This window comes from Emys orbicularis, chromosome 7, assembly GCF_028017835.1.
Source record: "Emys orbicularis isolate rEmyOrb1 chromosome 7, rEmyOrb1.hap1, whole genome shotgun sequence".
NCBI classification, from domain to species: Eukaryota; Metazoa; Chordata; order Testudines; family Emydidae; genus Emys; species Emys orbicularis.
In genome coordinates, this window is record NC_088689.1 from 70,071,044 (window position 1) to 70,093,099 (window position 22,056).

At 48.2% G+C, this 22,056-nt stretch overlaps 1 protein-coding gene across 1 annotated transcript in view; it reads right to left on the reverse strand.

The window, feature by feature from the left end:
• Positions 1-22,056, reverse strand: part of WDFY4 (WDFY family member 4) — a 234,004-nt gene that overhangs the window by 114,287 nt on the left and 97,661 nt on the right. Inside the window, exons 29-37 of the mRNA XM_065407457.1 lie at positions 20,892-21,061; positions 19,615-19,740; positions 18,937-19,098; positions 17,498-17,695; positions 14,821-14,947; positions 12,229-12,386; positions 7,236-7,474; positions 2,188-2,306; positions 325-516 (exon numbers count right to left, since the gene is read on the reverse strand). Of these exons, the coding sequence (XP_065263529.1) occupies positions 325-516; positions 2,188-2,306; positions 7,236-7,474; positions 12,229-12,386; positions 14,821-14,947; positions 17,498-17,695; positions 18,937-19,098; positions 19,615-19,740; positions 20,892-21,061 (1,491 nt within the window). The remainder of the gene's footprint in view (positions 1-324; positions 517-2,187; positions 2,307-7,235; positions 7,475-12,228; positions 12,387-14,820; positions 14,948-17,497; positions 17,696-18,936; positions 19,099-19,614; positions 19,741-20,891; positions 21,062-22,056) is intronic.

Genomic DNA, 22,056 nt, shown 5'->3' on the forward strand with positions numbered 1-22,056 from the left:
TCCCCTCTGGCCCTGGCATGCCCATTTCTGAGGAGCCCTATGCTGTGTGGTTGCACCTGGGGAATCCTATTCCAGCCCCTTGTGGCACCAAGTCAATCCCTGTACATCACCAGAGCAGTGTAAAGGGGCTGGCATGTGGGACAGAATCCCTCCCTCAAACTCTGGAGTTGGACTGAAGAAAAAAAAGAGTGAGGACCCAAGGTATCTGGCCTGTGATGTGCAATGGGAGACTATAACTGAGGCGTCAGCATCCTTCCATTAATCGGGATGCTTCCTGCAATGCTTTTGCTCGCTGAGGTAAGTGTTCCATTAAAGAACAGAGACCTATGAAGTGCTGCCAAGCCTTCGTCATCATCTCTTCCCACAGAGGAGTGATCTCCGCTATCTTCACTTCCTTCTCTCTGTCTCCCGGCTTCACAGAGAGATCCATCTTGTAGGTGTCCTCCAGGACCTGCCATCTCTGGGAAATGAGCTGCTTCCAGATGACTTTGACTGTTTTCAGAATCTCTTGCTGAACTAGAAAGCAAAGAGTTGTCAATGAGGAATGACCTTCTGTTTGAGAATGTGAAGTCAGCAGCATAGGAGCCAAAAGTGTGTCTCCGTTATACTGGTGCCAATCTGGAGTGACTCTATTGACGCCACTGGAGTTACTCTAGATTATCACCATTTTGTGCACTATCTGCAAAGGCCTCTTAGCTTCACTACTGACTCCCTTGTGGAAAAACAACAGGACCTTTCTTCCTCCATATCCAACACTCCAAATACCAGTGGGAGTAACAGCTGACCCATCATGCATTGCTCTGGATAAGCACCTGATCAGCTGTCTGTGGACATTTAACATTTTATGTATAACATTTAAAGCACGTACAGGACATTTTTAATCCTTGAGACAGCATCAGTAGAAACCCTGGCATGATGTGAGCCACACATCAGGGACTGTAAAACTGTTGTCACCATTGTGACTGGATGTTCTACATGGAGATGCAGAGCTATTTTGCTGACTCTCTCTGGAAACCAGACCAATTGGATCACAGCAGGAATATAAAAAATTGAGCATCTCTCTAAGGCAAAGGAGAACTCAGGGGAGAGTTAAAAAGTTCAGCAGGGAAAAATCCTAGAAATAGCCAGCTCTAAAGGGAAGTCAGGCTAGGGTTTATGTTTGTGGTTATCAAAAAATAACAGGAAACCCCAAAACGGTGTGTGTGGTTGGGTATAGTTTGGACAATAACCTCTGCTGTGAGTGCTCTGTGGAGAGCAGAGATAGCTTACACCGCCTTAAAGAGAAGCTGGAGTAAGTGAGCTAAAATAACCCCTTGTGAAATTTCCTGATATTTAACAAGTGCTAGACCAAGGTAGAAATTACCGAGTGTCCTGCTCTCCCAGTTGGCTGGGCTGCCAGACTGCTGGTGCCACAAATGCTGTCACTTTGCAGGAACAACAGTAGCTGACAGCGGGAGGCTCAGAAATGTCAATTTTAATTAAAAGCTTCATTTCCCTGTGCTGGGAGAGGGGCAACTCGCGGTGGGAGGCTCCGTGAGCTGCTGCGCTGAGCAGAATGAGAGTGGCAGCTCTCTTAGAACAGGGAGCCTTTTAAAGTAAAGTAAATTGCACTGAAAATCTGCTTCAAATCCCCAATTCAGCGCAGCAGCCCACAGAGTCGAGTCGCTCCTCTCCCAGCAGAGGGGCGGGAAAAGGGCTGCGCTGGGAAATGAAGCTTTTAATTAAAATTGGACTATCTGAGCCTCCTGCTGTCAGCTGCCGTTGTTTCTGCAAAGTGACAGCATTTGTGGCACCACCAATCCTCACAGGGGCTTATGTACTATAGAAGGCTTATTGTACCCATTTCACAGATGGTGAAACTGAGGCACAGTGAGACTGCCGAGCACCACAGCAGATTTCAGGATCAGAACTGGAACTAGGACTGTGGAGATATTAGCACCTACTATCATTCTGACCACCACATCACAGCTCCCTCTGACCTCTGAGGTAGCTGTTAAACAGCAAAATATCGTGTTATTTCCATTGTTGTATGCAGTGTTGCTGTAGCTGTGCTGGTCCCAAAGTATTAGAGAGACACCTTGTCTTTCCTATTTCCAAGCACTTGTCTAAGTTGCTTGGAAGGTCTCTTTAGACCTGCTCCTTGTCGTGCTCCTCTGAGGATAGTGAATTCCTTGGGTCATATGTTACCGTCGCCTGGAGCAGGGTGACTGTCCCCTCTCCCCTTCTCCTCTTCACTCGGAGCCAGGAAAATTTGGCGATAGGAAGCCAGTGTTGGTTTTGCATCCACTCCAAACCCTTCCGGATAGCTGGAGAAAACAGAACAACAGGCGGCATGAGAAACCCAGACACCTTCAGCATCCCATCAACACGAGGAAAATGAACACTGCACACTCCAAGGATTTCCACCTAACCTCTTATGTTTTATTTACTCAAAAGCCAATATTCCCCACCCTCTGTACCTACAATAATCAGAGCCCACAGCACTTTCTATTTGTAGCTCTCAAAGCACTTTACAATGGAGGTCAATAGCATTAGTCTAATTTTACAGATGGGGAAACTGAGGCACACAGAGGCACAGTGATTGGACCAACATCACCTAGCATGCTAATGGCTAAGCTGGGAATAGAGCCCAGATCCCCAAAGTCCCAGTCCAGCGCTCTACCCATTAGGCCACATTGCCTCCCATCCTGTACTTAAGGTAGGCGGCACAATCACTACAGAGCCACAACTGAGCTTCTGATGACTGATAATGGCCCAATAGTGTTTGCCACCATCACACTGATCACTCTCTCTTGTGAGCTATATACCCCTTTCCCCCACCCTTCATCTGTCCTGTCTATTTAGACTGTCAGTTCTTTGCAGAAAGGACTGTCTACTGGTCTGTATCTGTACAGTACTTAGCACAATGGGTCCCTGCTCTTGGTTGATCCATAGCGAAGACCTAGTAAACGTGGTTGACAATAGTAATGACGGTGCTACCACCAAAAGTGCTGAGACCGTAACAAACAAGCCTTTGGGTTAAAAAAAGAACTAGATAAATTCATGGAGGATAGGTCCATCAATGGCTATTAGCCAGGATGGGCAGGGATGGTATCCCTAGCCTCTGTTTGCCAGAAGCTGGGAACGGGCAACAGAGGATGGATCACTTGATGATTACCTGTTCTGTTCATTCCCTCTGGGGCACCTGGCATTGGCTGCTGTTGGAAGACAGGATACTGGGCTAAATGGACCTTTGGTTTGACCCAGCATGACCATTCTTATGTTCCTAAACTTTTTTGGAGCTAGTTTACCACAGTATGGGGTAGAAGGAGGCAGGAAATTCAGAGGTAAGGTGACAGTTAAAAGAAATCCAACCAGGGCCGGCTCCAGCATTTCTGCCACCCCAAGCAAAAAAAAAAAAAAAAAAAAAGCTGCGATCGCAATCGCGACCGGTGGCGGCAATTGGAGAAAAAAAAAGCTGCGATCGGCGGCGGCAGTTCGGCGGCAGGTCCTTCGCTCCTAGAGGGAGTGAGGGACCTGCCACCCCCGAATTGCCGCACATGCCGCCCCTCTCCCTTGGCCGCCCCAAGCACCTGCTTGTTAAGCTGGTGCCTGGAGCCGGCCCTGAATCCAACCACGGTAAAGTAAGAAATGGACAGTTAATGCATATGAACAACCTTAACTCTGCCTTGTAGTGATGCCATAAACAGAAGAATAATGGGGAAAAAATCTGATCTCTGTCTAAAAATCAGTTTAATTTAATGTGGGTCCACAAACACTACAATGCCCTAATCATAGTGGTATGTTATTGGATGGCATAACTACAGGGCAGACTTAAGTCTGTTTTGGTGCCTTATATAGGCATTTCTTACACTTACCTTTACATCTTTGGATTACTTTTAACAGTAACCCTGAATTTCCTGGGTTTGTTGTGCTTGGTTTTAGGATAATTGCAGTGTTGTTATAATGTTTTTTACCTTTACATTACTGCTACATACTCTCAACCTTAACTCCACCTTAACATTTTTTGTCTAGGAATTATCAAATTGGAATAAGAACAAAAACAGATCTGGAAAAGCCATGTAGAAAAGTGGCCCACCTCAAATGTTCTATTGTTTCACTGGATTCAGTTTATATAGGATACACTAAATGGATTCCTAAACCTCTACAGAGCACAGAAAGTGACTAGTTCTAGCACCATTCTGATGAATAAAGAAATGCCAAGCACTTGCTTCTTTTGCCAAAAAGACTCTAAAGTTACTCTGCAACTAAAGTCAGTAAGAATTCCTTGGGTACATCACCTGTGAGAAAAGTCAACATGCTGGAGGGGGGAATCCTAGCACCGCTGAAGTCATCAGCAAAACTCCCATTGATTTCAACAGTCAGGACTTCATCCCCGGTGTCCAAGAAGCAATAATAATAGCAATGAACTCAGAGATGCTTTAAAAGACTCATGCATTGGCTTTACTTGCTTTAAATCTAGCAGCACAGGAACTGCCATGCTGGAGCAGAATGGTCCATCTGAGTCCTCCGTCTCCAAAATTAACCAGTAACAGATGCCCCCAGAGATTGGCCACCTATATGCACATATAATGTATCTGAATAACAGTATTATATCATGGGGAGAAACTACTTCCAGACTCCCATCTGGTAAGGAGTTCGTAGGTCAATCCCAATAAAATCAATCCAAGATCATGCAACTGCAGCTGTTCTTCTCATCAGCAGAGGCCAATTGTAATCTGAACATTGCTGGGAATGCACAGCAGATGCATAAAAATGCTCATAAAAATCCAATTCACAGTAGCAGTTAAAGAATCTCTGTTATACAGACTACAGGGTAGTCCCTGTTTGCCCTCAGGAGCTTTCACCGATTCCTCAGCTATCTAATCCTGTTTTGCCTACTAAACAATTGCTTCAATATTATCCTGCAGCATTGACCTCCTCAGGTTAACAGTATGTGAGGAGGCATTTCCTTTCATCTGGCTTTTGTTGTGGTGCCTTTAAATTCCATCTATACCTCCTGAGGCCCCCTTCTGTGTGCAGAATTCTTGAGGATGCAACCACTGCAGTAGTCTGCTTTTCTGCAGTTCACAAGAAGCAGCATGATCTAATGGTCAGAGCGAGGGATGAGTCAGGACAAGGACTCACTCTATGACCTGGAGCAAATCACTTTACATCTCTGTGCATATTCCTCACCTGTCACATGGAGTGGCAATGCATTGGCACCATTGTAAATGTGCTTTGAGATGCTCAGGGGTAGGGTGCTGCAGTGGTGCCTAGTTTCACAGCATATAGAAATGAAAGAGGAGCCCTGATTAGTTTCTCTGTTATTCCTAGAATTCCTTCTTTTTGTTCTGCAGGGACAGGCACAGCCTTGCCTGTCTCCTTTATAGAGATCATACTCAGTAATGATTTCCCTCCCTTCATTTTTGCTTTCTGGAGAATTTCATGTAGCAGCAGAAAACCCCAGAATCCAAGCACAAAACATAATAATTAGGGACGAACAAAGCCATTGGGATGAAATAGGAACCAGCCATGACCTTCCCCAGATACAAGTGACATCCACACGTGCTCTTTTGTGTTGTTGTTGTCGTCAAGGTTAGAAGGTTCAGAAATGATCTGCTCACTCATTTTTCATTTGCACGTTTCTCTCTGCTATGAGCCTACCTCGATCACCTCTGAAGTGGCCTCGGATCTGAATGTTGTAGCTGGCCCCTACACCTATTCCCCCACAAAGCTGTTCATTAGTTTATAATGAAAGTTGCTACCCACGTTACAAAAGAAGACATGCTGTTACCAGAAACACCCAAACACTGAACACTGCGGAAATCGCACGCAAAGATTACGCCAACAATGCCGACTGCTAGTTTTCCCACACACCAAACAGAGAAAAATCCTCACAGGTCAGTTCCCAATGAACCCAAACTGCCCTGCAACAAAACATTCCCTGACCACTTCAAAACCCGCACCAACACTGGTCAGCCATCCCATAACCTCACAGAGTCTGATCCTGCACCCATTGAAACCAATGACAAGACTCCCAGTGAATTCAATGGGTGCAGGACCATGCCCACAAAAAACCCATCCCTAGATTTGGAGAGATATTTGAAGTCTGGAGACATACTTGCAGACTGGGCCCAGGTCTAGTCTCTGCAATTGCATGTTCTGGCCTCAGCTGGAAGGGGCAGTGCCAACACACCATAGGAAAGCTTATTCCTGTGAGATTCTAGACCGGGTTAGGCAACCTGTGGCACGCATGCCAAAGGCGGCACGCGAGCTGATTTTCAGTGGCACTCACACTGCCTGGGTCCTGGCCACCGGTCTGGGGGGCTCTGCATTTTAATTTAATTTTAAATGAAGCTTCTCAAACATTTTAAAAACCTTATTTACTTTACATACAACAATAGTTTAGTTATATATTATAGACATAGAAAGAGACCTTCTAAAAACGTTAAAAGGTATTACTGGCATGCAAAATCTTAAATTAGAGTGAATAAATGAAGACTCGGCACACCGCTTCTGAAAGGTTGCCGACCCCTGTTCTAGACCAAGTTCTGAGCCATCAGAGCTTTTATACAGGTCAGCTAAAATTCAGATCAGTTGGGTGTTTTCTGGAGGTTTACCCAATCACTTTCCAAAATAACAAATGGAAATCAAGAGTTCCATTGCGAATACCTGGCGCTCCTCATTATACATACCACTGTATATATTTTTAGACAACACCCGTAGCAATATAAATGGTAGAAGTTGTTCCATTGAAATGTATTTTTAACGGGAAAACAGTTTTTTGACTACACAGAATTTTTTACAAAAACATGCCATTTTCAACTGAACACTTTCAGGTTCTTGTAAAACTATTGACATTTAAAAAAAATTTTTGTCTTGTTGAAACTGAAATTAAGAAATGTGTTTTATGTTTTTGTCAAAAACTTTAATGAGGGAAAAAAACCCATATGCCGCTCAATTTAGTAATCTTAATGGGGAGCAAACCAGGAAGGAACTGTGGGCCCATGCAAGCAATTACACACGTAGTACCAGACTATTAGATTGGGACAGTGATTTGTTAGGATGTAGTACATCCTAAATCCCAGATCCTGCAAGGCACTGAGTGCTCTCAACTTCCACAGTTCAGAGCATTTGGCACCATGACCTTGAAAGAGCACTTGAAATCTTTCCTCTTCTGTGTGCACCGCCCACTGCAATAAATATCAGGAGAGAAAGTTAATCAGAAATCACACTGAGTGCAGTGCACATACCTCCCAGAGCTCAGCTGACACAGACAGTGCATAAGGCAGATGGTGAAACTAATATTTGAGTTGTAAGTTGCAAAGATGATGTCCCACTGTTCCTGCAGGGTGTGGAGGGTGTTCAGGAGATTCAGCTGTTCAGGCAGTGATTGCTGCGGCCTGGACAGACAATACAGGATGGCTCGGTTTAAACTGCTGTACAGGGTGCTGATGACAGTTTCCTTTTGGGAAAAGGTGTTCTCCATGACCTGTTAAAACACAGCAAAGCATGATCTGGCACATCGCTGGTACAAGACCCTTGTCCCCTCCGCTCCACCTCTCCCACTTGGGTTTCTGTACGCTCCTTCCACCATGATGTCCCCTATGATCTATGGGACAAAACCATTCCGCCACTGAAGTCCCTGGAGTCACAACAGGGATAAATCTGGCCCTGGTAAAGAGAGGAAGACTTTAAACACTGACACATTCATTGTCTCCCAAGGTGACTATTTATCTTCGTGGGGGGAAGGAGGGTCTTGAACAGTGGAATTTTCAAAAGCACCTAAGTGACTCAGGAGTAAAATTCCCAGGGTCCTTCAATGGGACTTGTCCTCCTCAGGCACTCCTGAAAATTGCTCCCACTATTCATTGATTCATAGGCAACAATCAGAGGTGAATCAAAGTGAGTCTAAGCTGTTGCAGGTAACAACTTGTCCCAGCTCCCTCGGCACATTAGTTACCCCAGCACAGATGTTCTCGGAGGTAGGCTCAGACCCAGTTACCACCGTGTAATTTACTCTCCCATGCACATTAATTCTCATTTAGTCTGAGGACCAAGTTCGGCCTGGTCCTTACACAGATGCACAGTGAGGCAGGCGGCACGGGAGCCTTTCCCCTTGTGCAGCCCACATAACATCCAGGCAGGCTTGCAGCCCCGGCACTCTGGGGAAACACAGTTCCCTCCTTATTCCTCTGGATCTTGAAGCAGCCACAAGGGGCAGGTAGGAGGCCGTTTCCTGATGCACCATCCAGTGGCGCTAACCCAAAGGGCATGCCGATTTCATCCACCTGAGAGCACTATGCAACTAGCTGCATATTATTATTATATATTTGTTGCTGCTATTTTGGCACTGTGCAAGAGACAGAAATACAGACAGTCTCTTCTAGTTTGCCAAAAATTTCCACTGCAGAGCAACAGTAACTAGCTGTGTCATACACAGTGCAACTTCAAAGCACCTTAACCTTTTGGTGTGCATGGCTGGGGATTTCCTGACTGAACAGCCTACTGGGAAAGCTCTGGAGCGAGGGATCAGTGTCAAAGAAAAAACAAGCATCTCAAGGAAGAGAAATGAAATCCCAGCTGAAATAGGATTAATGAATCCTCAAGCTGGCTTGGGGTAGATTTTCCGAAGCCATCAGCACCAGTATCGAGGGCCAGGTTGTCAATAAAAGCTCAGCTTGTCGGGCACTGAGCACTTTGGAAAAATCTGTGGCTAAATGGCAGCTAGGCTCTTTGGAAATCTGGCTGAGCTCTGGAAAATCTTGCCCATATTGGCTGGATTTTAAATGCCAAGTATGATGCATAAATAATTTTTTTAAAAAGTTCACTCCTGGTCCATTCCTTATACTTTCAAAAAAGAGACACTGACAAGTATTGGTTTACCATTCTGATACTTTGACTCTTCTTTACTTGCAACACACAGTCTTAGAAAGTTAAGAATAAAATGTCTGTGCCCAGCAATTTTGTGTTTCCTCATTCATCCAACTTTATCGGTCTTCACTGGAGGGAGGGAGGAGGGGGGCAGATTGCCACACCTGAGCCATTCTTTTCAGATGACAAATCTGAAAAACTGTCCCAGATTGAAGTGTCAGTAGAGGTGGTTTTAGAACAAACTGATAAATTAAACAGTTATAAGTCCCCAGGATCAGATGGGATACACCCACGACTTCTGAAGGAACTCACATATGAAATTGCAGAACTACTAAGGGCTGGTCTACACTGGGGGGGGGGGGAAATCGATCTAAGATACGCAACTTCAGCTACACGAATAGCGTAGCTGAAGTCGAAGTATCTTAGATCGAATTACCTGGGGTCCACACGGCGCGGGATCGACTGCCGCGGCTCCCCCGTCGACTGCGCTACCGCCGCTCGCGCTGGTGGAGTTCCGGAGTCGACGGTGAGCGCGTTCGGGGATCGATATATCGCGTCTTAACGAGATGCGATATATCAATCCCGGATAAATCGATTGCTACCCGCCGATACGGCGGGTAGTGAAGACATACCCTAACTGTGGTAGTAACCTGTCACTTTAATCAGCTTCTGTACCAAATGACTGGAGGGTAGCTAATGTGACACAAATTTTAAAAAGGGCTTCAGAGGTGATCCTGGCAATTACAGGCAGGGAAGCCTGACTTCAGGACCAGGCAAATTGGTTGAACTCTAGTTAAGAACAAAATGATTAGACACATAGATAAACACAATAGAGCAGGGAAGAGTCAACACAGCTTTTGTAAAGGGAAGTCACGGCTCACCAATCTATTAGAATTATTTGAGGGTGTCAACAAGCAGGTGGACAAGAGTGATCCAGTGGATATAGTGTACTTGGACTTTCAGAAAGCCTTTGACAAGGTCCCTCACCAAAGGCTCTTCAGCAAAGTAAACAGTCATGGGATAAGAGGGAAGGTCCTCTCCTGGATCAGTAACCGGTTCAAAAATAGGAACAAGGAGTAGGAATAAATGGCCAGTTTTCACAATGGAGAGAGGTAAATAGTGCAAGGCCCCAAGGAGCTATACTGGGACCTATGCTGTTCAACATATTCAGAAATGATCTGCAAACAGGGGTAAACAGCAAGGTGGCAAAATCTGCATATGATACAAAATTACTCAAGGTAGTTAAAGTCCAAAGTTGACTGTGAGGCGTTGCAAAGAGATTTCACAAAACTGGGTGACTGTGAAACAAAATGGCAGATGAAATTCAATGTTGATAATGCAAAGTAATGCACATTGAAAAAAAACAGTCCAAACTACACATACAAAATGATGAGGTCTAAATTAGCTGTAAATGTGCAGCAGCAGCCAAAAAAAGCTAACAGCCACGTTAGGAACCATTCGGAAAGGGATAGACAAAACAGAAAATATCACAATGCCACTATATAAATCCATGGTACGCCCACACCTTGAATACTGTGTGCAGTTCTGGTCACCCCGTTAAAAAAAAAGGTATATTAGAGTTGGAAAAGGTGCAAAAAAGGGCAATCAAAATGATTAGGGGTATGGAACAGCTTCCATATGAGGAGAGATTAAAAAGACTGGGACTGGTCAGCTTAGAAAAGAGAAAAGGAAGGTGGGAAGATGATAGAGGTCTATACAAATCACAAATGGTATGGAGAAAGTGAATAGGAAGGTGTCATTTACTCCTTCGCATAAAGCAAGAACTAGGGGTCACCTGATGAAATTAACAGGCAGCAGGTTTAAAACAAACAAAAGGAAGTATTTCTTCACACAACGCCTAGTCAACTTGTGGGACTTGTTGCCAGCAAATGTTGTGAAGGCCAAAAGTATAACTGGTTTCAAAAAAGAACTGGATAAGTTCATGGAGGATGGATCCATCAATAGCTATTAGCCAAGATGGTCAGGGACACAACCCCATGCTCTGGGTGTCCCTAAGCCTCTGACTGCCAGATGCTGGGACTGGATGACCAGGACCGGCTCTAGGCACCAGTAAAGCAAGCACATGCTTGGGGCAGCACAATTCCAGGGGCGGCATTCTAGCCTTTTTTTTTTTTGCTTGGGCAGTTGTGCTCTCGGAACTTTTTTTTCACATCCCAGCTCCAAGTGCAGACATACCTTCTGTCTCTCCATGCCTTGGTTCCATCTGTACAATGGGGATAAAAGCACTGTCCTGTTATGGACCGGGACATAGGCTGTCTTGCCTAGTGGGCAGAGCAGGAGTCAGGCCTAGTGGGCAGAGCAGGCATCCAGGGTGAGGAACAAAGCCAAGGGTCAGCACCAGAGTCAGCTGCCAGTTACCAGAGCCAGGGGCCAAGTCAGAGTCAGAACCAGTAACCGAAGCTAAGGGCCAGAACCGAGGTCAGATACCAAGTGCCAGAGTCAGGGTCAGACGTCGGAGGCCAGGGCCAGAGCCAGGACTGGTCACTGATAATTGAAGGTGAGGTATAAGAGCAGGAACTGGAGGAGAGGGAAGGATCAAGCATGAAGCAGGAACATGGTGGGAACAGGAGCAGAGCAGGAGGCAGGCACAAGCAGGGTCCACTGCAGGCACAACAGGAAACCACCTTGTTCCTGTGCCTCCTCCTGGCTTAAACAGCATAGTTGGACCAATCAATGGAGCCAGGAGATCCTCCAATCAGAGCTCCAGTGGGGCGTGCCTGGGATGGGCCTATAGTGCAAGGAGCTTCTCAGCCCAGCAATTTTCAGTAGGCATTGAGCAGAGGTCAGGATACAGCAGCTGTTGGGGGGGGGTGTCTTAGGCCTTTGTTCAAGACCCAGGACATCGCATCTCCCACCTCACATTAGAGAAGATGAGCTGCTCAGATACTAGAGTAAGGGAGGCCAGATAATTATTGAAGCTAGATTCACATGTTGTACGGCTCTTAGGCTGTAAGCTGTTTCAGGCAGTGACTGTGGGACCCTGGTCCATATCTGGAGCTCTGTGGTGGCACAGTAACACAAATGATCATAATAAAAAGGGGACCATTCTTTGACTTTTTTTAAAAAATTGCTCGGTGACAAAGGGTTGGATTTTTGTAAAGATACTTTGAAACCTGAGGGTGAACAAGTGAGACAGTGTGTTACCCGGGGCAGGAACTGTGGTTGTCTGGGTGAGTCTGCACCATGGGGCTCTGATCCTTAACTGAGGCCAGTGCAATATAAGCAATGATGATGAGAAGCCAGTGGATCATGCCCCTTGTGTTGTGAACTCCCAGATCTCAGCGCTAGCATGACATAAGAAACATCAAAATATATTAACAACAGCAGAAGGAACCCCGGTGTCCCACTTACCACCATGATCTGCTCGGCAACAAAGAGCAGGATTTGCTTAGGGTCTGCAGCAAACATTCCACTGTAAAGGTTCTCCACCAGCTTCTGAGTGAAATAGGAAACGTTCACCACCAACACAGGTACAGCCACTTCCGCCCCGCCATGAGGGTCACTGCTGCCTGCAGGGAATACAACAAGGGGACAGTTCGGTCACATGCTGGAGCATAAACTATGCTGCCGTCGTGCTGAACCATCTCAGGCAGGGATCTTGGGGGACTCAGACAGGAGACCCCCTGTGATGTTACTGATATAACCCGTAACCATATGGATCATTGTTGCAAACAATGTTATATATTTGCAGCAAATATTGTAAAAGGTTGTCGTGTAAGGTATCTATGAAAAGGTTATGATTTGCTGATTATGATTGTGCTATCTGTATGGATGTATCATTTTTGTAGTTGAAGTTGTGAATATTGGCTATGTACTTGTATATCAGTATGTTTTGATTCCAAGTAGCCTCAGCGAAGCATTTGGTCAGCTTCTTGAGAAGGGACTATTCTTAACAAGTGCCCAATCAAGAAACACTTAGCTGACAATGAACTTTGGGAGATGCCAATCCACAGCTGAGCTTTCCTGGGAATGTTCAAACTAACATGTTAACAATGGCGTCTGCCTGTAAAGAACTGAGTCATGCATGGACATGTGGCTTGCCATGTGACTCCATGCTCCATCTTGCTGCTGTGATCATCCACAGGGCAGAGGATATAAAAGGCTGCGGCATCTCCTCCATTTGGTCTTCAGTCCTGCTTCTTGCCTCTGGAGGAACTTTGCTACAAACTGAAGCTCTGAACAAAGGACTGAATGACCCATCCCAGCTGTGGCTGTACTCCAGAGACTTGATTTGAACCCGCAGCTTATTCAATCACTGCTACAAGCCTAAAGCAAGAACTTTGCCATTACTGTATGTATTTGATTCCATTTAACCAAATCTAGCTCTCATCTATATCTTCTTCCTTTTATGAATAAACCTTTAGATTTTAGATTCTAAAGGATTGGCAACAGCATGCTTTGTGGGTAAGATCTAACTTGTATATTGACCTGCGTCTGGGGCTTGGTCCTTTGGGATCGAGAGAACCCTTTTTCTTTTACTGGGGTATTGGTTTTCGTAACCATTCATCCCCATAATGAGTGGCACTGGTCAGGGCCGGCTCTAACTTTTTTGCTGCCCCAAGCAGCAAAAAAAAGCGCCGCCCCCCGCCGAGCGCCACGCTGCCCCCCCGCCGAGCGGCCGAGCCCGCCCCCCCCGCCGAGCGCCGCCGGAACCCCCCCCCAAGCGCCGCGCCCCGCACTGCCCCCTGCCGAGCGCCGCCGGAGCCCGCCCCCCCCCCCGCCGAGCGCCGCCGGAACACACCCCCCCCCCGAGCGCCGCCGGAACCCCCCCCCAGCGCCGCGCCCGCACCCCCCCCCCCACCGAGCACCGCGCCGCCGGAGCCCCCCCCCCCGCCAAGCGCCGCACCGCCGGAGCGCCCCCCCCCCCCGTGGAATGCCGTGCCGCGCTCCCCCCGCCGCCCCTTACCAGGTGCCGCCCCAAGCATGTGCTTGGTTGCCTGGTGCCTGGAGCCGGCCCTGGCACTGGTGGTGATACTGGGAACTGGAGTGTCTAAGGGAATTGCTTGTGTCACTTATGGTTAGCCAGTGCTCTTCTCTGTTTGGCTGGTTTGGTGTGCAAAGGAACCCCAGCCTTGGGCTGTAACTGCCCAGCTTCAAGCAATTTGTCCTGAATTGGTACTCTCAGTTGAGTCCCACCAAAGCCAGCATTGTTACACCCCCCCAAGAACTATGCAGGTGCTACAGCAATGAATGTTATTAACTCAGTAATGGCATAATTCCATTGGCCAATTTGGAATCCATCCCACGATGGACTGCTCCCCACTACCATGCCGAGACACATGAGGGACAGCTTGTAAGTCACCGACTCCACTTCCTGAATCACTTTAGGTTTTTTCTTAAAAGTTTCCCACTGAAGTAGTGCTCAGGTGCAAGCCCACTCAGGTCTCATCTGAAATCACAGCTACAGCTACTATGCCTGTAGGCAGGTAATAGCACAGCCAGTTAAGTCCTATTTTGGCTGTGCTAGATTGCATACTTCAGCACCACTCTCACTAAGCCTGCTTTAATAACAACAGCAACCCCTAGAGCTTTTCAAAGGAGGCCAGAATCATTACCCCCATTTTACAGATGAGGAAATCAAGGCACAGAGTCACCCACCAGGCCAGTAGCCAAGGCAGGAATAGAACCCAGGTCTCTTGGGTCCTAGTCAGGTATTCTGTCCGTTAGTCCACACAGCCTCCTGTTAGTCTTTGCTCTCAATACCCGATTTTTAATCTTTCTTATATCAGGGGACACTTGGTGGAGAAGCTTGCCAGCCACATGGCAGGACCGCAGGAATTTCAATGCACTTGCTCTTGGGAGCATTTGAATGCCCCATGCAGTCTACAATGCTAAGATACCAGACCGATATTTCAGCTGGCGTTTCTAAATCTCTCAAGAGAATACAGTCAGATACCCCAACCTTAAAACTATCTAGCTGAAGATCTGAAGCTCATCACTCACCTCTTGGTCTGGAGGAGCCAGTTTTCCCACCCCCTTGGCTGATGGTGTGGAAGATATCCAGAGTAGAAAGCAAGACTTCTGTCTGGAAACGTCTCTTCTGCTCACTGGTGGAGTTTTCTACAGAAGCCTGCACAACCACAGCATGAAACCATCAGCACAGTGATAACACAACGAGGGGCGCAAACACTGACAACCTCTCTCAGCCTTTACTCATGCAAAGTCCATTGACATCAATGGAGCTATGACAATATACACAGCTGAGGATCTGCCTCAACTGAGTAAGGATTGCAGGGTCTAATATATCCAGGGAGGTTTGGGTTGACGGCCTACTATAATCTGGGATGGTTTAGGATCAGGGTTTGTCCCAGTATAATCTCAGTGCGGAGTATAGGCCCAGGATAACGTGGGATGGTTTGGATGCATGCCCAGAATAACATGGGATGATTTTGGTTCAGGGATGTAAGGATTGGTAGAACTTGAACCCAGACCCACAGGGCTACTAGCTAACCAACATCCCCACACTACAACCCAGCAACAGCCATAACCCAGCCACACCCTGTGTACCACAACCCACAAAGATTTGACCCCAGAGGACGTTCTGCCTCAAGGGATCTGATGACAATGGTTTTAGCAATCCCTGATTGGCTCTTGGTCCCTATAGAAGCCTATGGGGCCTAGCCTGAAGGGTCCAGGCAACAACACAGATCCCTAACTATCTGCCGCAACCACCCTGTTCTCTCTTACTGAACTCCTGGTATTGAACTTGGTGCGGATTTGGATTCAGGCTCATGATTGACCCCTGGAACCCCAACATGGACCCCAATACCTGGTATTGAGCCTTGGCCTGATTCCTGGCTCTGACCCTTGGCTTACCTCCTGACTCTGACTACAACTCCGGCTTGACCCTCACCTTGATTCTTGACCCTGATACCGGCTCTGATTCCGGCTTCAGTTCCAGGATCCCAAGCTCCTGTCACTAGTCCTGCCTGCCTTCACCCAGGAGCCTAACAGGGGTATAACTCCAGATGGCTTTGGTCCAAATGCCCCTTTCTGATCTCCTGGAGCATCCCTCTTTGGGAGGTGGGAACTGGTATAGAGAAAACAAGGGCAGTCGCCTCAGCCAACCCTTAGGTTCGTTCTACAACCAAACCTTCACGGAGGCTCTGATAAAGCTTGATGCATTTCTGCCATGCCCTTTGCATTCCTGAGACTAAAGAGATCACAGCACCATGAGAAAGGCCATCCTCACAGAAAGCAGCAGCAGGTCTCCCAGTGAGCTCCCAAGAGAACTGGTTCTCTGGAGATTTACAGCCCTTTTGGCAGGCTCAGGAGATTTGGATAGCTTGGAGAAGCGTTCCTGCTTTTGACAGCTTCTCTGGACTGAACCCCAACTACTTTTTGAGCCTTCAGAGCTTTCCCCCTCACTTGTCTCTTCTGAGTGGATCTGACTCACAGAAGATGGAAGCCACAGTCAAGAACTGAGGTTCATTTCTACTTGTCTTAAAACCAGTGATCGGCCTGAACCAAAACCCCAGATCTAGACACATCTGCACTTGGGCCATTCAAAATCTAAACCTGGATATTAAATTTGCAACTACTCCCTTCTTTACAGTGGGTCGATCCAAGAACCCCTGCTTTGGAGTGTTTGCAACCTAGGTCTGGACTCAACTGTTGCAGCAGCCATCCATCCATCTGTGCTTAGAAGGGGTTTTATTTTATTTTTTGTCCATTGAAAATAAATGATTTTTTAAGTAAAAGTGCACACAAGACAGCTCCATATGGGGTCTCATGGCATTAACAGAATCCATGGGCTGCCTTAGAATGACATGCACACATTATAAACGGACAGGGAAAGATTTTTTATTGGCCAAGATCTAACTCCAGCATAATACATTTCTCCAACGCAAGTTACTATCGCTGCTGTATACAGGTAGCATCCTGCCTTGAGTTATATGAATGCATGGGGCACAGGGGAATCTCTTCCCTACAGGGCAGTTAGGATTTTAGTTCTAGCTGGCTGTCCTGGATAACATATCCCAGCAGTGTGGTCTGGCCTCAGGCCCTCTTGATCACATGGTGTTTGCTAGGAGGAACTGCAGACAACCCCTTCTCAGAGTAGAGCTGCTCAGAATTTTTTTTTTTGGTCAAAACAGTTTTTTTGATGAAAAATCATGTTTTTGTCAGAATCTAAGCGGTTTGAAAAACATGCCAATTTCAACGAACTCTCGTTGAAAAAAGGAACAAAGCATTTTGTTAATGTCAAAGTGGCCGACCCTGACATTTTTCAGAACAGAACATTTTGATTTTGTCATTTCAAAACCAGCCTTCAAAATCAGATTCGTTATTTTAATATATTCTTTTTTAAGTTCTCAAAAGTCAAACCCAGAACAAAATGTTTCCATTGACCCGAAACAAACTTTTCTAAAAATTTTGTTTTGTGGGAAATTTCAACATTTTTTTTGTTCTGATTCAGAACAGGAAGGTTTTGGAAAAGGTGGAATATCCCGCAAATACAAAAATCTGGTACCCGCCCAGCTCTATCCTGGAGAACCCGAAAGGTGCAGACCCTTCCGAGTCATCCCTTCCCTATACCACTGCAGGATGCCTCCTGTGTCCTCCCCCTTCCCCCTGACCCCCGATGCAGAGTAGCGAGGGCGGGAGACTACGGTGATGAGACCTCAAGAAGCAGCTCGAACGGGTGCCCCTGTTTGTGCGCCGGGATGCTGAGCAGACTCTCCATCAGCAGGATGCGCAGGAAGTCCCACACTTGCTTCTTGGCAGGGTGCTCGGGCAGTGGGGCAGCCGGGGGGTCGGGGCAGCTGTTTGCTTCAGCGGCAGCTGGACCGTTGAGGTGCGACAGGCCTTCACAGCCTCCCTGAGTAGAGAGAGCAGACAGTGGCACTCAGGGGAGCTTATTTTACCAGCATTGCTTTCTCCCCACAACTAAGCACAGCTCTACAGAGAGCAGAGGGGAGGCAGTGCAATATGGCCATAAAAACTGAGCGCCAGGACTCCTGGGTTCTATTCCTGCCTGTGCTACACTGAGTATGCCTACCCAGCAGCTGGGCGGATGCTTCCCAGCATGGGCAGGTGTACGTGCGTTAGCTCCACTCACCCAAAAATAGCAGTGCAGCTGCCATGGCATGGGCACAGCTTGGGCTAGCTCCTGAGTGCATATCCAGGAAGTCAGCAGGACTGTTCTCAGGGGGCCAGCCCGAGCTGCCACGGCCATGCTGATACTTTTAGCAGAGCTAGTGCATGTCTTCTACCTGTGCTGGGAATGACACCTCCAAGCTGCTGCATAGACATACCCAGAATCATTCTCACCATGGACAAGTCATTTCACTTCTCGGTGCCTCAGTTTCCTCAGCTGTCAAATGGGGCTAATATTAACACCCAGAAGGGTTTAGTGATGCCTAATACACATACCAGTGCCCCAAGGGTGCCAAATAACAATAGCAGCAGCAAAGCAGGAGGATGCACTCAGATGAAAGGGGCTGCAGTATGTGCGAAGCACTGTTAACCCTCTCCGCTGACTTGTTTTAAAATCAGGAATGGGGGAATCAGCTGGCAGCTGAGTGGGGTTTCGTGAGGGCAGTGGGGCTGGGGCAGCTGCTGGGCTGAAGGGTAGGGAAGCAAGGGAGAAGCAACGTTCCCGTTGGGCGAGGGTGGAGCAGCTGGCGGAGGGAAATGAGCGCTGCATGCTCTGGCGAGGGGGTCACGCTCAGAGGGGTGGCTCTTTAGTAGGGAGGATGGCAGTGCAGAGGGATGGCCCCAGCCCCACAAGGAGCGTTGGGATTAAAGAGTTTGGCTGCATCACACCTGGAGCCGAGCCACCCATTAGCTATCACTGACCAGTGATCCAGGCCATGGCTAAGAGGAAGGAGACAGGGAAGGGTGAAGACACCCAGCAGGGAGCGCTGGATTCAATACACCAGTCCCTACATTTAGGTTCTGCAAAGGCTGACAGCTTGACGGGCACGGACCATGGGATAGATCCCACAGCTCTGACTGGGTACGACTCACATCGACATCAGCAGGGGCTCAATTTGACTACCAGGGCAAAGGTGTCAGCGTCTGGCTCGATCACAGCCATCCAAGCTGGTTCACACTTACCTGCGGCGCCCCCGCATGGAAGACGACAGTGGCTAAGGTTTGCAGGAAGTCCGAGCAGCGCCACACCGGGTCCTGGGGGTAGCTGTGGTAGATCAGGCACAGGAACTGCATGACGTTCCCAGGATAGGCCACCTCCCAGGAGCCCTCCGTACCTGCAAAGGGCTGAACACCAACGGGCGCGTCTCGTCAGGGCAGCGCTTCACTTGTAGGCATGCTCAGCTGAGTTAGCACACCTTGCCTTGTTCTTCTCAGCAGTCCCCAAAGATCTGAGTGGCCTCGGCTTGGCCAGAGCTGGAGAAGTCACGAACGGATTGCTCCAGCGGCCACAGGGAGCAGCTGCTTAGATCCACACATTCCTCTCCTGAGCCTGAACACAGCTCTAACCACAGAGCTGGGGCTTTCTCCACTCAGAATGGGCAGGGGCTGGGGCCCAGAAGCACACTGGGAGGGGCCAGGATCCAGCCCCCAACTCTCAGATCCTGGCCGTAAGTACAGACAGGGTCTCTCTGAAGCCCCCTCCTCCCAGCAATGATAACACAGCCAGGTCAGTACCTGGCAGCCATCAGCTCCCTGCCCACCACTGCGCTGTCACCCCTTGGGGAGGGAATGGGCTGCCTCAAGCAGAACTCTCCACCACTCCCTCTGCGGGGCCCTGCACGCACACAGCCGGCCGCTCACCTTGTTCACTGTGGCCTTAACCATCTCCAGCAGCAGGGCCACTGCCTCTGTGCACAGCCCAGCTTTAAGGACGTCCTCCGTATGGTGGTTCTGCAGGAGCCACTGCAGCATGGAGTCCAGATCTGCCTGAAGGGAGGGAGAGACATTTGAGGAGGAGGCTGCTGACAGGGGCATGGCTGCACCTTTCACTACTTTTGGAGCAGTCTAGAGCGATGGGTGAAACCTCCAGGAGGTTCCTGTTCTTTCCACATCCAGCTGCATCAGCCACAAGGACAGTAGAACCTCACAATTACGGACACTTCGGGAATGGAGGTTGTCTGTAACTCTGAAATGGTCCGTAACTATGAACAAGACGTTGCAGACTTCAGCCACAGGGAAGTTGGGGCTGCAGCTGCAGGGATCAGGGATGGGGCTTCTGACCCTAGGGGCCATCAGGGCTCCCAGAAGGGGGCTCAGGGCTTCTGTCCCCTGGGAGCATCAGGGCTCAGGGGTTTAGACCTGGGGGGAATGCTGGGACTTGGGGTTTCAGCCCCGCGGCTCCATTCTGGCTTCAGGCCTGAAGGGGGCGCTGGTTATCAGGGCTTCAGCCCTGAGGCTCCATTCCCAGTTTTAGCCAGGGGGAAGCACCAGGGCTTGGGGCTTTAGCTACGGGGGGGGGGGCACACTGGGGCTGAAACCGGCAGTCCCCCCGTAGCTAACGCCCCGATCCCCGACGCCCCCTGTGGGACTGAAACTGAGAGCAGAGCCGTGGGGCTGAAGCCCCGATCCTCAGTTCCCCCCTCCACCCCTGGCTGAAACTGAGAGCAGATCCCTGGCACTCCCCCCAATCTAAAGCCCTGAGTCCTAGTGCTCCCAAAGGTCAGAAGCCCTGAGTCCCCCCTCTGCCAGGAGTCCTGACCCCCCCCACACACATCATGCGGCTGCAGCCCCAGTTCCCCAGTGGCTGAAGCCCCGAGGCAGTACAGTATTTGCCTTTTTTTTTTTTTGTCTGCGTTGCTGCCTGATTGAGGACTTCCGGGTCCACATGGTGTTCGGTTGACCGGTAAGTCCGTAACTCTGGTGTTCATATCTTTGAGGTTCTACTGTAGCTCGAACCACCACAAGCTTCCCCTAGCCTGGATGCTTGTGTTGACTAGGGCAGACGTTGCTGGGCTGCCTCTCCCTTTGGAGCCATTACAGAGAAGCAGCTTAGGAATCCCAGGGAGCAAAGCAGGGTCCCCTAGCCAAGGTGCAAACTCTCATTCACACACACACACCGGCCTTTGTGGGGGCCTTACCTTGGAGGCTTCTGGTGGGTCACACTGTGGGGTTCCCAGGAACAGCCCTGAGACCAGCAGGTAGATCTCCGGGAGGTGAATGTGATTAATCAGACATGCTTGCAGCACCGTGAGCCCGAAAACCAGGTAGGGGTCATAGTCAGGCATCAGGGGCCCACTTTTCAAATTGTCTAAAAGCAAAGGAAGAAAACATGCTTTGAATGGCTGTTTCCATCCTGCAACAGGTGCAGTGGAGAGGGATGGCTGACTGACAATGACCAGCAATTCTCTGGGGCCCAAACCATCCTGCCATCCTCCCGGCAACAACCCCAGCCGTTAGAAGAATTTCTCTGACATTAGCGAAATAGAAAACCACCCTCCATTCTCATTCACATGGTGTGAAGTTCTCTTGTACACTCTGTGATGTTGCACCCCATAATGCTTTATGGAAATATGCTTATGAATGTATATATGACATAACTGGAATATGTTTTTTGCTATATATGCCATGTAACATATCTCTGCAAAGGTTATGATCTACTGAATATATTCATCCTATTTGTATGCATGTATCATTTTTGTATTCGAAGTTATGAATATTGGCTGTGTACTTGTTTGATTTTAAGTAGCCTTAGTAAGGCATTTGGTCAGCTTCTTAAGAAAGGAATTTGCAAGTTAAGTGCCCAATCAAGAAACACTTAACAGACAATGGAACCTTGGAAGACTCCAATCCACATAAGAAGTCTACCTGGGGACGTTCAAGGTAGCATGTAAGCAATGGCTGCCACTTGTAAGGAACTGAGTCATGCATGGACATGTGACTTGCCCATGTGACTCCAAAACTCCATCTTGGAGCTGGATTTTGCATAGGAGAGGTGAGGGGGTCTCCACCCACAAAAGAAAGTCTATTTAAGCCTCTGGGAGACCCCTCCATTTTGCCTTCAGCTGGCTCAAGAGATAGCCTCTTCACCCCCAAAGGATACCTGAAAGAAACTGGAACAAAGGACAGTAACCAGAGGGGTGTGAGTGATTGCTGGACCCAGACTAGAAGGAGGCTAGTCTGTAAAAGAAGCTTACTGGAACATCTCTGAGGGTGAGATTTTATCTGTAATCACTTTCTTACTATATTAGGTTTAGACTTGCATATTTTATTTTATTTTGCTTCGTAATTCACTTTGTTCTGTCT